Source organism: Salmo salar, chromosome 19, assembly GCF_965601325.2.
Source record: "Salmo salar chromosome 19, fSalSal1, whole genome shotgun sequence".
In the NCBI taxonomy this organism is placed as follows: domain Eukaryota; kingdom Metazoa; phylum Chordata; class Actinopteri; order Salmoniformes; family Salmonidae; genus Salmo; species Salmo salar.
In genome coordinates, this window is record NC_138309.1 from 56,149,161 (window position 1) to 56,164,729 (window position 15,569).

A 15,569-nucleotide genomic window follows, 5' to 3' on the forward strand; every position below is an offset into this window, starting at 1 on the left:
TATTGACTGTACAGTATAAAACAAACCCGTGCTTAGTTTTGTGACTCACTCTCCAGCATTAATAATTGCCGAGGGGGTGCGGTATCTGGCCAATATACCACGGCTAAAGGCTGGTCTTATGTTCGACGTAACGCGGAGTGCCAATCAGCATTCAGGGCTCGAACCACCTCATTTATAATCTCTTTTCTGTTCTACTCAGCTTTCTGAGTGGTATTGGATGTTTGTACTGTACACTGGCAGGAAACATTAATTAACCACCTATGCAAACTAATTTTGGTAGTCCGATTAGCTTTTAAAATAATTATGAAAATACTGTACATCATAAAATAAAAGGTCCTTTGCATAATCAAATACATTTTAAAAATAAATTCCCCCATTATTGTATTTTACACAATGGGGAGAACCATTAGAAACACATTGTGGTTAACCATGTCATTATTCATATGATATAATGAATCTGAACTGTACTAGAACAAAATGCTAAAATGGTTACCGGAGCCTTCACATACAATAGGGCTAATTTGTCATTGACTAAATGCAATAAAAGGTTAAATGTCAAGTTCCACTTTTAGTTCCACTAAAATGCACATATTGTTACCAATATGAAAACAAGTGGGTAGGCAGACGGTTAGTGCTATCCGGGATCTTTGGGACATCCCTATCCTAAACGCTAACCCTAACACTTACCTTAACCATTTGAAATGTAAACTTCAATGGGGTAACGTCAGAGTTGGGACGTCTAAAAGATCCCGGATAGCAAGGACCATAGACAGACCCTATAATATACTAATTGTCCCCAGACCCAATTCAGCCTGCACGGTTGGGAATAAAGAGGCATTGTGGGTAATTAACTGTTGGCTCACATAGTTTAGTATGTGTGCAGGACTATCTTGCCTGAGGTTGGCTGTAAGGACCACTAGGACTATAATAGCTCTTTCCACTGTAATATCTAGGAAGGGAGAGTGGTTGATCAAATACAGTGGTGTGTATTGATATAAAGGGGTGAGAATGTGACAGAATTGATAGGTCCTTTTACAATTTATAAAATTCCTCCATTGTGAAATTACTGCATAACTGCAGTTGATAGGAACACCAATAACAACACTTAATTTTTTTATTTTATTTTTACCCCTTTTTCTCTCCAATTTCATGATTTCCAATTGGTAGTTACAGTCTTGTCCCATCGTTGCAACTCCCCTACTGACTCGGGAGAGGCGAAGGTCGAGAACCATGCTTCCTCTGAAACACAACCCTGCCAAGCCGCACTGCTTCTTGACACACTGCTCACTTAACCCGGAAGCCAGCCACACCAACGTGTCGGAGGGAACACCGTCCATCTGGCGACCGAAGTCAGCTTGCAGGCGCCCGGCCTGCCACAAGGAGTCGCTAGAGCGAGATCGGACAAGGAAATCCTGGCCGGCCAAACCCTCCCCTAACCTGGACGATGCTGGGACAATTGTGCTCCGCCTCATGGATCTCCCGGTCACGGCCGGCTGTGACACAGCCTGGGATCGAAAATGGGTCTGTAGTGACGCCTCAAGCACTGCGATGCAGTGCCTTAGACCGCTGCGTCGCTCGGTAATGATATAATATACACTGAGTGTACAAAACATTAGAAACATGACATAGACTGACCAGGTAAATCCAGGTGAAAGCTATGATCCATTAATGAAATGTACTTAAATCAGTGTAGATGAAGGGGAGGAGACAGGTTAAAGTTGAATGTGCAAGCCAAAATATTTAAAGTGCCGTTGAACGGGGTATGGTAGTAGGTGTCAGACGCACCGGTTTGAGTGTGTCAAGAACTGCAACTCTGCTGGGTTTTTCACACTCAACAGTTTCCTGTATGTATCAAGCATGGTCCACCACCCAAAGGACATCCAGCCAACTTGACACAATTGGGCCAGCATTCCTGTGGAAAGCTTTCGACACCTTGTAGAGTCCATGTCCCGACGAATTGAGGCTATTAGGAGGGCAAAAGGGGCTGCAACTCAATATTAGGAAGGTGTTCCTAATGTTTTGTTCACTCAGTGTATAATAATAATAATAATAATAATAATAATAATAATAATAATAATAATAATTAATCAAATGCCCATTAGATTACATACCATCCTGTTTTTGGCTGAGTCACACATCAGCCTATTAAAAGGTCCCTCAGATTAGACTCAATTGGACAGCCTCAGAGGCAGGTACCCCGCTGCAGGCACGATAACACGCCACACAACACAGTGAACTCTCAGGCACCTGCTGAGGTAATCCAGGGAGAGGCAAGCTTGGAATTCCACTGCTTTGGGCTGTTATGTGTGGGCTCCAGGTCTGTAGAGCTGGGAGTGGTGGGGCGCCTCTTTGCTGCATACACAGACATACATGATTATCTAAGAAGAGTATCCTTATATTCCCTCCTGCCCAGCCCATGTCTCCTTCCTTCCTTCCTCAATAATTTGATAATATTGTGTAGATTTCTACCATATTGCTTTCAGCTGATCCAGTCATGCCAGATCAGTGATCATATTGCGCTTTTAAAACAGCCTGTTTAAGCGAGTTGATATACAGGTTCATTATAGAGCCCTTATCTCTGGCATGCAGCAGGTCTATGTGGATTTTTTTTGTCAACACAGTATTTTGACCACTGAGCAGAAGACAGACTAAAAAACAGTATATTATGCCATTAAAAAAAAAAAAATCCTACAGTTTTATATTTTGTTTTTCTGGAAGAAACATTTAATAATTCATTAAACATCACTTTTATGATTATTAAATGGAATATAGCTTTTCCAGGCTACATTTTGGAGCCTCACAAGTGGACTACTGAGTCACACACATGCTCTCTCTCTCTCTCTCTCTCTCTCTCTCTCTCTCTCTCTCTCTTTCTCTAAAGTGGTCTGTCTAGAGCAGCCAAATGAGAGATGTGTCAGCTTTAGGTCTATTCCATAAACTGCTTATATTTTCAACCCAAAAATGTTATACATGCCTACCAACAGCATTTTAGGGGTCATCAAAATATGAACCCGATAGGCTGAAGCAGAGATATACACTTTAATCATTCAATTTCAGAATTAACAATGAAGAAAATTGTGCAGAACAAAAAAAATGCTAAACCCTCGTTTTGTTTCTCTGCCTAATTTATTCAAACACTTCAAACACTGAGAGAAGAATGACTTATTTTGAGCTCCAGAGGTTGCTGTTTTTAAACAACACTTTGAGACGAAGGTGCGAATACAAGCAGCGATAAGTATTGAGGATGATCGTAGACCAGTTTTATATGAAATAAGTCTTCGTCGTAAAAAAGACTAGATACTGGTCTTCTAGCTCGGCAGGCCTACAACTAGGCTGCTGTCAATTGATCGTGACCTGACTGACCACCTGGTGTAGAGCTGTCAAGGAGTCAATTAAGCGTATTAATATTTAGACAGGCTACATAATTTGACGCAAACAGTAGGTTTTAGTGTGTTATTCATTAAATTGTCGTACAAAAAAAAATCGAGCCTATCGTCTAATTAAAATGTCTTTATTCCAGCACCACTCGATGTCCATTATAAATAAACCTGCTCCATAATTATTTATTTTTTTCGAGAGCCGTTTATAATTTGCATCAATGACACAAATGAGCTGAAAAGTTTATTGGTGGCATTTTTTCTTGTGCTTTAGAAATCTGTCAGATGGAGAAAAGAACACAGTGCAAATGTACCAAGCCCCTGTTATATTATTCAGAATGAATAGGCTACAGGTTAGTCCTAAAACCCGGCCTCATTAGCCCCTCTGCCTGTATTCTCCCCAACCGTGTGCAGACAGAGCACGTCTGTGCGCCCATCATTGTGTCCTTTGTATTTCAAAAAGCAAATACATAAACTATAGATGCAACCTAATTCAGGATATTGTCTAAAATATAAAATGATGCAATATGTTATGAGAAATGTACAACAAAAAGGAACGGGCTCAAGATGTCATAGTACTCGACATGGTATTGATACTGCTTCATGTTACCTGCCCCTACCCGAGGAAGCAAATGTTGATATAACCTAGATTGATTTAAGTTTATCCTGGAAAGCATGCGCAGTAAACTTTTGGCCCCTATGCCGTGGCTTTTCAAAATTGCTACATTTTGAAACTGGAGAAAATAAGGATGTGCTTTCTATTCATTTTCAGTGGGAGACCGCCCATATATTGAATCCGCATTTACAAGTAGGCTACTTCAGCCTATTTTGCTATTCCAGCACAAAAGCAAACCGGCGCTTCACTGTCCTGCGTTCCTCACCCAAACTGCCTTCTCTAACTGCACACTCGTCCGCCGGCTTCCTCCAGCCTTTTTTCTCTCTCTCCCTATTTATAAAAACGTCACTTCAAGTCCCTCCCTTTTTGAATGTCATTAGTTTCTTGTGTGTTTCTCCCTGTCAATAATCCTGAATCCAGACTCTCTCTATTTCCATCCCTCTCTATCTGTCAATCAGCGCCGCCTTTGAACTGAAAACCACTCCGACCAACTTCAACTCACTCAATCCGAGCGGCTCAGCTCCATCTCCGGCTTCTTTTTCTGCCAAGATCCCTCTTCTTTTTAGTTTGTACTAACCGCCAGTGCTTGGAAAACGCCAATACAGACTCTAAACTTTAACTCGGATTCTAGATCACCAAGATCAAGGGTTTAAAACTTTGTGTTTTTGCCCCCCAAAATTGCTCGGGAAAATGCCGCAGCTGAACGGCGGTGGAGGGGACGATTTGGGTGCGAACGATGAAATGATTTCCTTCAAAGACGAAGGGGAGCAGGAGGAAAAAATTTCGGAGAATTTATCAGCAGAAAGGGATTTAGCAGATGTCAAATCTTCTCTTGTAAATGAATCAGAAACAAATCAAAACAGCTCGTCGGATTCGGAGGTAAGTGAAATAATCGTAATCGATTGTCCATTCGGTAGTTTGCAACCATTTACTTATTGTGCGCGAAATGTGCAGTGAAACCACGGTATTTAAAAAGTAATGATTTCCCTATGTGTTTCTTTAATGCAACCCCTGTGTTTCGTTGCATTTCAAGGCGGAAAGACGGCCTCCGCCTAGATCTGAAACTTTCAGAGACAAAACAAGAGAAAGTTTAGAGGAGGGTGAGTTTCTGCTTTTCCGTTCACGCTCTTGTCTCTTAGATTTTTACACAATGGCGCTATATGAGCGTACCGAATGAGTTTCTTCTGGAATCTCAGATGCATCAAAGTTTTCAAGGCACTTATAAAAGTTATTCTTTTCCCCCGCCATGTTAGCTGCGAAAAGGCAAGATGGAGGGCTGTTCAAGAGCCCACCGTACCCGGGCTATCCATTTATAATGATCCCCGATCTTACAAGCCCGTACCTTCCGAATGGATCACTTTCTCCAACAGCACGCACAGTAAGTTCGTTTATTTACACCTATACATTAGTGGACACAACCCAAGTAGCCCCTAGAGTCAACGCGCATTGTCACCCAGCTAGGTGTGTTTAGTTGTTAAATGTAGACAGAAGTTTCACAACTTATGAACTGTACAATGGCATGCATGTCGCTTGCAACACAGTCTTCCTGCATGTTTCTCTGAAGCCGATAGCATTCTGTAGGAGTAGGGATACTCAATGCGTTTCCATCACCTCAAATAAAAACTATTGTATGCAAGGTCATGTGCATAGGATGAATAATATATTTATTGTTCACCTGTGATCAAATTATAATACAACACATATACATTAATTTTAATAAAAACATTTCAGTTTATAGTGTACAATTAAAAATGATTCTTGTTCTTCTTGTTATTGTATTATTATGTGAGTTTCAGATAGGCTACTTTTGGCTTTGATTTTATACTGCCCCCTAATATAATGTTGTACTGTGCCTTGGCTACGTTGTTTTCACAACATCATTGAAAACCTTTTTTACTTTAATGCTTCATGACCCATTTAAACGTTCTTAGTACTGTATAATAACACCTAACACAAGTATGTTTAGATAAATATATCAACATAAAGGAAACTCAGAAAAGCATTGAGAAGGAACCTTATAAAAACAAAACCAATGTGTTGATTAGTTTATTAAACTTGCATCTGTTTAATGGCATTGACATTAGCTGGAAGAGGCCCATCATTGACAGTTACTTTGAATATGCAGACATTCATATTTTTCCATCAAACATTTAAATCTAAAATAATTGATGTATAGGCTGGAAATAATGTTAGAATTTTACATGCCGCAGTGTTGCAGCCTATGTACTGCTTGCATACCACTCTAGCTTGTAACGGGTAAACCATCGCTCTTAAAAGCATGTGCCATGTAAAACGTTATTTATGAATAAATTCATCTTATTTATTAGAGGCAATCAGCTTTGCTATAATTATGCAAACTTACTCATTTACTCGCCACCTCCAAGTCCCACTGGGCAATGCTTAAGCGGGATCATTTTTTAAACCATTCTTTTTTTTATGGTTGCAATTACAAGTCTTCGCTTTAGGACCTGTCATCTAATTTTACAAGGTTCAGGCAACAAAAAAAAACAGGCATTAGGAAATATGAACTTACCTCCATATACGCCTTTTGGTAATGAAATTAATATTTGTTTCCTCAATTTAGTGCATCAGGCACACCTTGAAAATCAACACACATGTGATACGCAGTGCAATGCATCCTTTTGTGTGTGACACATTTTAAGCGTCTTATAACATGTTTACCAAATAACTGCACAGCTATTTAAGTTGTTGTTGTTTTATTTTTATTTTTTTACATCTTATTGAATTATCTTGCTATTTGTATATTTTATGATTTGGTGTTTTATTAAATGTGTGTCTCGTGCATATTTGAGACCAATTGCCATTCTTTACCTTTACACACACACACACACACACACACACACACACACACACACACACACACACACACACACACACACACACACACACACACACACACACACACACACACACACACACACACACACACTTTAAGCTGGCTTCTTGTTTTAACGGGCAAGGGTTAGTATCTTTTTGTTCACTATAAACCCAGGTTCAGCACTAGCACACGTAACGTATGTACTCAGCTGATAAGAATAAAGTCATGGAATGCCCTTGCACTGTAAGAAGATGCTGCTGTACATGTCTCAATCTGATCTCGGGTCTGTGTACAGTCTTCCTCCTATTGGCCATTAGTTCAGAGGTCATTCCTAATCAGGAACGTTGTCATATTAGCCTTTTTGGTCACTGTCATTCCCCATCACCTACCTGTATGTAGAATAAGATCATCTGCAAAAATAACATTTCAGAAATGCCTAGTGAACCGTGTTTGCTTTGTAATTGGTTTACAAAGCAAGGCTACATTGTACACGTGATATCATTTTATTGCACAAATAGAACTGCACTATAAATGTGCAGGACAGCTTTATTCTTCCTGCCCTGAGAGTACATCATACCTTTTTAGGCTGATGATGGTTTACCTACTGCACTAACCCAACCCTCCTTTTTGCACCGTGTGTGTCCAGCCGTTAGAGCTTTGATGTTTTGTGTTCGTTGTATTCATAAATGTATAGCATCAATAATTCACCTGGGCATTGATTATCTGTCTTCCTTCCTAACTAGTAATGAAGGCTGCAGAATATGACTAGTACTGTGTCTGTGATTGGAAATGGCTAGCTCACTCCATTGTTATGTTACGGTTCTTTGCCATAGCAGGCGTCGTCGGTAGTCCAATTTTCTAATTTAATCGATTTCCGGTCTCGTTGGTGCAGACGATGCAATACTATTTTTGTAATTCGTGTGTGTGTGTGTGTGTGTGTGCACATTTTAGTTTTTTGTTTCCATACCTTTAGGCATTTATTGGTCCAATGTGATATGATTGTGATGTTAGTGATGCTACGGTCTTACCACTTGAGTTCTCCTTTTTGTCAGCTGGCTGTGATCGTAACATTTTCGGCATGCTTTCTATGCTTCCTGTGATTCCGTTACTGCATGTCTTTTTGAAGGTGTGTGTGTGTGTGTGTGTGTGTGTGTGTGTGTGTGTGTGTGTGTGTGTGTGTGTGTGTGTGTGTGTGTGTGTGTGTGTGTGTGTGTGTGGAGGTCACTATAATTTGTCTGACCTCAGAGAGCTATAATGAGCGAGAGTTTGTTTTTCCAACCACCTAAGTCTAAAAAGCTGTACAATTTGGGATCATTTAGCAATTTGACATGACGTTGTGCCTAGGGTGTTAGGCCTCCTGCCCTCTTCTCCTCCCTCTTCCCCTCGTTCCTCACTTCCTTCCCCTCCCTCCTTTTTCAACCTCACACAAAGGTCTGCTGGTTCAGTAGGAGCAGGATGAATTGGTGAAGTGGCCTGGCCAGCTAACCCCCGGTGCCATACTATTTCTTGCACATCTCGCTCTCTCTTTCTCTTTCTCTCTCTCTCTCTCTCTGCGATTGTGCAGATGCTAATGCTAACATGGGTCTTTCTGAAAAGGCGATGGGTTAGCTCCAGTGCTACGGGCTAATGTCACACCTCAACAGGTCTGCAGAGAGGCGAGAGAGCGGGGTTGCAGGAACTCTGGCATAGGGCTGCAGGGCCATAAATCTACTGGCTTTATTTACTGCCTCTCAGACTTTTGAATGTTAAGATATTTGACGCCACCCCTGGCCCCATAATTCCCGGGGCAAGCAGGCTTTTGGCTGGGGTTTTGGGTTTCGTTGTATAATTCCGATTAGTTTTAAAAAGGAACAAAAAAAGAGAGAGGGAGAGAGAACACAACACCAAGATTCCACTGGTCTATTTAGAGTGGGGGAAAAAAGACACTCCCGAAACCCGTGACGATTCCACAGCAAGCCTGGCGAGAAGCGTTGTGTGGTTAGCTATACCAATAGCTTTTTTTCTCTCTTTTCTTTGTTTCACTTGTATTGTTGCACCAGTATCTCTCCTATTGTGGTAGACCCACCTATTTAAAAAAAAGAATACTACTTCCCTTCACAATTAATGACATGCCATTTTTACATGTTTTTGGGGGGAATGGTGGATTTGTGGCAAGATTATTGCAATTAACATCCGATTTAGCAGTTGAACATCAGCCTGGAAATAGCACCTAGTGTAATCCTTTGTGTTTATGTAGATGTGATGGTATGTCCAATATTTTAGAATTGACACAGACAGTATCTTTTTAAATATGTTAGGAGCATATGCATAACAATGGAATATGATGTGGATTATGTGTGTTCTGGTGCAGCTCTGAATGGCTTGTCCCTGCGAGGTGAGGAAAGATAGCTTCATGTGGATTTAGAGGATAGACCCAAACCTTATCAAATCGGCTTTACATGTTAATAGGAGCTAATTGCTATCCGCAGGGGTTCATGGCACTATGCATCCACATTTTGTGTTTCACCTCGCAAAGCGCACTCCGAATTTATTAAGGTTGTGATCCTTTTGTCCTGCAAATCACTTTTGTTTACAAAGTATAGTGGAAGCAGGACCCCCTCTCTCTCCCCCTCTCTCTCTTTTTCTCTCTATCTTTCCTCCCCCCCTTCCACTTCTCTGTTCCTCTCATCCCATGTAAGGAAAATAAAACATCTTTATTTTTCTTGAGCTTGATAAACACCCATAAAAAGTGTAATCTGTTTTGGATTTGAGGGAGTTAAGTTGGGGAGCAAAGTTTGGCACCATTAAACAAAAATTGGGGCCTGCTAGACATTAGCGGCGCACAGCACATTCTCTCAGCTTAATTAGTCCAAACTGTAATTGTTCATGGTCTGCCAATAGGAGTAATGCTCAGGAAAAGTGGAGTTGCACTAAATCGGCCCACGGCTTTTAAAACAATAAATCACTCGCATATTTGTGCCGTGATTCAGATGGAGTCTCGACCTCTCCCATCTCGACATGTGGTAAATTGTAAAGTCAATGAATCGCAGATGTAGAGAAAGGGGGGGGGGGGGTTAGAGAGGGAGAGTACAGTAAGGTTTTGTTAGCGCCTGGTGAATGAATGGAAAAGATTTGCGCTGTAAATATTTACAGAGATTTTTTTCCCCCCTCGTTGGCAGGGCTTAATTGTCTTATGCTGATGATGTTGGCAGGCTAAGCTGTGTGAAAGCATACAAAACTCTCCCATCGGCTGGTTTGAAACGACACACAGAAAAAATAAGTCAGTCCAACATGTTTGTGGGCGTGTTTTTAACGTGGGTTTTTAAATACTGTGATGGGAGTAGTTCCCTACTGGTAGTGAATAAGGTTAAATACTGTGATGGGAGTAGTTCCCTACTGGTAGTGAATAAGGTTAAATACTGTGATGGGAGTAGTTCCCTACTGGTAGTGAATAAGGTTAAATACTGTGATGGGAGTAGTTCCCTACTGGTAGTGAATAAGGTTAAATACTGTGATGGGAGTAGTCCCCTACTGGTAGTGAATAAGGTTAAATACTGTGATGGGAGTAGTTCCCTACTGGTAGTGAATAAGGTTAAATACTGTGATGGGAGTAGTTCCCTACTGGTAGTGAATAAGGTTAAATACTGTGATGGGAGTAGTTCCCTACTGGTAGTGAATAAGGTTAAATACTGTGATGGGAGTAGTTCCCTACTGGTAGTGAATAAGGTTAAATACTGTGATGGGAGTAGTTCCCTACTGGTAGTGAATAAGGTTAAATACTGTGATGGGAGTAGTTCCCTACTGGTAGTGAATAAGGTTAAATACTGTGATGGGAGTAGTTCCCTACGGGTAGTGAATAAGGTTTGGGTAGAGTTCACGCTTCTTTTTCCCCCCTTTTGTTTACCTATCAAACCTATGCGATGGGTCTTTGTGTAATAGAACTCTAAATCTAAGGTTATCTAAAAGGTGATGGATTTCATTCAATTGTAATAGATCTATAACTGAAATATACAATGTTTCTTCCTCAATAGAACTGCGGCTGGTAAAGCAAATTGCATAGACTACCGACAAAACACTTTCACCCCTAACCTTCCACTTCCCTATCGCTGGGCCATACCGCTGTATGCTATTCTGTTTAAAAAAAACAGCATTGGCTTAGCAGCTGTGGACTGGTGCTCCCCTCTTCTTCCCTTCCACTCACCCCCTCTCTCCCTTTCCCTCTATCTCTCTGTCTCTGTCTCCCATGCATTTCCATAAAGCTCAACACAAAGATCTCACTGTACATCTGGAATGCAACTTTTGTCATCTCTTACATATAGTCTTGCTGCCGGCCCACAGGGCTTGGGGCTCTCTGAAACATGGAAATCTAATGACTGCCTATCTGTGTGTGTGTGTGTTTGCATGTGTGTCCCATATATGTACGGCACAGTATGTGCATGCAATATGCACTCATATATTTGATGTTCTATGCTCCCTAGATCGGACACATGTAAAATGCATGGATGTTCCCTGAATTTCAAGGAGCAGTTCTTATGGTTCTTTGTTGTATTGTCCTTATACCTTTAAATTGTTCTGATACAAATGCACGTGTTGGGAGCGTCGGATGAGTTAGCCCTGGACTGCTAGTCGAGATGTCAAGGCTTACCTCGCAGGCAATGACTCCTTACATAGACAGTCTCACCCCTTTATTCTGTAATTCTACTGAAGCTCAAAGATTCTTTTCTCTTTCCATCAATTCTAGAATCAATATCGTTTAGAGCAGGTGGTAGCAAGGTGTTGTATTCCTTTACAATAGAGCTGGGGTTTTGCACTGCCACCAGTACAAAGATACCATATTTGGGGTATTTGGATCCCCATTATCTGTTGTAATATCAGCAGCTACTCTTTCTTGTGTCCACAAATAGCTCTGTGGTACATCTGTAGTATTGATTGTCTGTTTAATGATCATTTCATGATCATCATACCATAGACCTTTTTATAGGGAAAAACTGTATCATTAAGTGTGTTGCAGTTTTGAAATGCATGTGCAAGGTGTTTTACTGTATGTTTTTTTGGGAAATAATGATTGATGCTATTATTGATAACATTTAGACTAGGTATATTTCTTTTTTGTCTGTGTGCATATTTCCATAAAGTCATTCATTCAAGCCCAGCAGCGAAAGGAGTTTACCAGCGGCGTGGGAGAGAATGCGCTGGGTGGGGGGGTTGGGGGGGGAGTTAAGAAAAGCGGGAAATGCGTTCAGCAATGTGTGTATGTGTGTGTGTGTGTGGGTGGTGGGTGGTGGGGGGGGTCGCACAAAGGCCGGTTGAATAGGGCGCATAATTGCTGTTAATGCCGGGCAATGAGAACAGCGACAGTTCCTGGTTAATGTCCAAATAATAGTGCCTCCAGGCCTCACATTTACCCCCCCCCAAAAAACAGCGGGACTAGGAGAAGGGGGGGGGGGGGGGAGCTTGATGGACAGGCCATGTGTGTGGCTTTTCCTCTTAATGAATCTGGCCAGTTCTCTACAGTATTTACCTCCTCCTGTGTCCACGTCTCATCATCAAAATGTCCGCCCTAAAAGCGTTGGTGGGCGAGAGGATTGTGTGACAGTGGGGGAATTTGGTGGTGCCAGGCATATGTTTGGACTGGAGTGTGTTTGGGGAGGGTTAAAGTGCAGAGTGCTTTCTGTTGGGAAAAGAGCTGCCTCTCTCACCCTTTTATGACGAGGGATAGGAGTGGTTGAGTGTGTGTGTGTGTGTGTGTGTGTGTGTGTGTGTGTGTGTGTGTGTGTGTGCGCAGCTCGCACGCCTGTGTGTCTGCGGTTTGTGTAACACTATCACAACCCCTAATGATCATGTTGGGCTATATAATAACTAGCCGTGCCAATGTGCAGCGATCACCTGTGGTAGGCCTGCCTTTTATGGATGTGGTAGAACGCTCTAGAATGTTCCACGGTGCGGAAATCTCACTCAGGAGGGCTTGGTGTTTTGGGAGAAGTGATTATGAATGTTTGGAGAACATATGTGAACCCTTTAGGACTTATTCATCCCTGTAGCATCTCAACATTGTTATGAACTACAACAAACCTATAAGTGTATTTTTACCTTGAAAGGGAAAAGAAATTGCATCTATAAAGTCATTGTCATTACAATATTAGGTCCTGCGTTAAAAGATGCATCAGTCTTACCAGTGTGTCCTGTTATGATGATTATCTGCCGTATTTAATGTATTCACAAATGTCAAGGGTTTCTGTATTTGTAAAGAGCATAGATAATTTGACATCCTTGTCCAGTTTGGGATTGCAATTTTTTGTTTATTCGGATAATCTGGACCCAAACCTTTTGAGATGTGAGGGACCGTTTTGTATTAAACGCATAATTGAGAAGGGAAAGGTGATAAAACGATGCATTTTTTATATTCTAATTAAACTCTTAAATGTGGGAGGATAAGCTCTGAGGAGTGCTGTGTGTGTGTGTGTGTGTGTGTGTGTGTGTGTGTGTGTGTGTGTGTGTGTGTGTGTGTGTGTGTGTGTGTGTGTGTGCGCACTAATGAGGTGATTGTTAGCTTTTTTGCTGTTAAAGGTTGGTTCATAACTGCTTGAAAAGGTGAGGGAGTTTTAGAGCCACAGCAGAAATAAATTAATCTACTAATCTCCGGATTATTCTGGGATTTAGAACAAAATGTTGCGGAGATTACTGTATGTAAAAATGCACAAGGCTAATGAAATTTAAGCCCTTTGCACACACGCAATGTGGAATACTGAGAGATTGTCCGGGTCTGTGCACCAATTTCCCAATAGATTAAGAGCAAATTTCCAGTGTCCACTCTTTTGCTGCCCATTAGAAATCTATTTGCACATGATAATATTGCCCCTCTTAAAAAGGACAGCTTTGGGTACAGTAGATAACATATCATGAGAAGTACTGGTCACATGGGCACATGCTATGGTGGGCTCCTAGTAGGCTGTAGAGTAGATTGAATACCACATCTCATTCTGTTGTGGGATATAATTGTATGTTGTGGTCTGTGTGTTTGAGTGGGTGGTGGGGTGGGGTCGTTTGTGTGAAAAGCATAGGTTTAAATCTCCCTAATGCACTCTGCTCCACTGAGGAATGGGGGCAGCAGTGTTTAGGGTCAATTGCAAACGTGAGGAAATTGACTCCCAGCACTGAGTGAATTGTCAATTGGCTCCCCAAGGGGTCAAAGTGAATTGAGTGTCTGTTTGGACAACTGGCCTGAGGTGGGATGAGTGGCCTTCGCTGTCAGCCAGAGGCGATGGATGCGGACTGAGGACCAAATCAACTGAAAAGCAGAGGGAATTTTGCCCTGTTGAAGTGGAGGACAATTAGATTCAGCAAGGTTGAAATAAGGTTTGGGTTTAAATCATGACCTGTTGTTCACAGTCCTATAGCACTAAGATCGATATCTACAGGGAAAAGGAAGTCGACTCTGATTTTCTATATTAGGCCTATTATAGTGATATAACAGGTTTGATTGACAGTCAATTGAAAGGATTTACACGATGTCATAATAATAGAAGATAAAAAGGAAGATGTTTGAGAACTTAAGTGATTTAATGAAATATTGAACGTGGTCCACATAATCGACAGTAAGCGTCTCGGTCGCCATCGTGTCATTTTGCGGGGGTGGACAATGAAGGGTCATGTGACGTCTGTCACGGTGCCCTTTAGAACGAGGAGTTTCTTTTATCTCCCCCTTATCTCATTTTTTTATCTTCCCCTTTACTTCCCCTCTATCTTTATGGAGCACCGTGCTTTGCATTTTTCAAATACCAATAAAGATAAATTGCTGGCTTTGTCATAACAGGTGGTGTTGAGTGGCAAGATTTCAGTTTTAACTCTTGATATTCTGGTTAGCTCATCTGCCTGTGCCCATGTGACTACGCTAGCATTTTATGTGAACAAATAAAACCCATTCAGACATCACAGTGGTCAAAGTAAACCTGTTATGGCCATTATGTGTTTAAATATGTATTTGTCTTTGGAGGATGACCCCCGAGGGCTTTTTGACTTTACACTGAGTCTCTCTCTGGTCCGCCCTGCACTGAGGCCTCAGTGGAGAGCAGCTGCTCTGGTAGGGCCAGGCGGCCGGAGGAATTCTCTGCTGTTTAAACAGTGGGTCGTCTCAGTACCGGCCTGAAGGACCGGAGGGGAAGGAAGTTCCTCTGTGTTTACATAGCTGAATTGTCCTGTGGGCCCCAGAGTGTCTAATGCACTACTGTTCAAACACTACACAAGTGTAGAGATGACCCCCACCCACACCAGTGTTCACAGCTTTAGCCTCGTCTGTCTGTGTGTGGTTGCTCACGACCCTCATTTACTACATACCACAACCATGGCTGGCTGTTGTTTGCGTGATTGAGGTTTGCGTGATTGATATTAAAGAATTGCAAAGTTTGAGTTGAGAAAGAGAGGGGTTTAGATAGATAGATAGTTCCACCAAGGCCTTGCCTACTGGGCAGCCAGACATTGACATACAGTGAAGTCATCAGACTAATTGTTGTTCGAATGACATGTTATGATCCGATGACAAATCTCCCTCACTCCCGCCATTGGAGCGGAAAATGTAGCCGGGATTGGCATGATGTTAGCAAGTGTGTAAACTGCGCTTCAACAAGATGGATAAATGCAATTATTGGCCAGACCTGAGGAGGGGGAAATCCATTTAAAGCCTGTAACGCTAAGCAGAGGTCATGGTTATTTCATTTGGCCAATTTATAGTGATGTATGAGTGTCGGGGCACATTAGTCAG

General features: G+C 41.7%; 1 protein-coding gene across 33 annotated transcripts in view; it reads left to right on the plus strand.

Annotated features, from left to right (window-relative positions):
* The first annotated feature begins 4,224 nt into the window (after positions 1 to 4,224).
* tcf7l2 (transcription factor 7 like 2) overlaps positions 4,225 to 15,569 on the plus strand; it is a 118,130-nt gene continuing 106,785 nt past the window's right edge. For 13 of the 33 annotated variants that reach the window (XM_082965808.1, XM_082965807.1, XM_082965797.1 and 10 more), the window contains exons 1-3: positions 4,228 to 4,872; positions 5,027 to 5,093; positions 5,247 to 5,371. In XM_082965808.1, coding sequence (XP_082821934.1) covers positions 4,684 to 4,872; positions 5,027 to 5,093; positions 5,247 to 5,371 — 381 coding nt within the window. In that variant the 5' untranslated portion in view covers positions 4,228 to 4,683. Of the gene's footprint in view, positions 4,873 to 5,026; positions 5,094 to 5,246; positions 5,372 to 15,569 lie in introns of all 33 variants that reach the window. The other 20 variants (XM_082965793.1, XM_082965804.1, XM_082965810.1 and 17 more) reach the window with 5 other exon arrangements.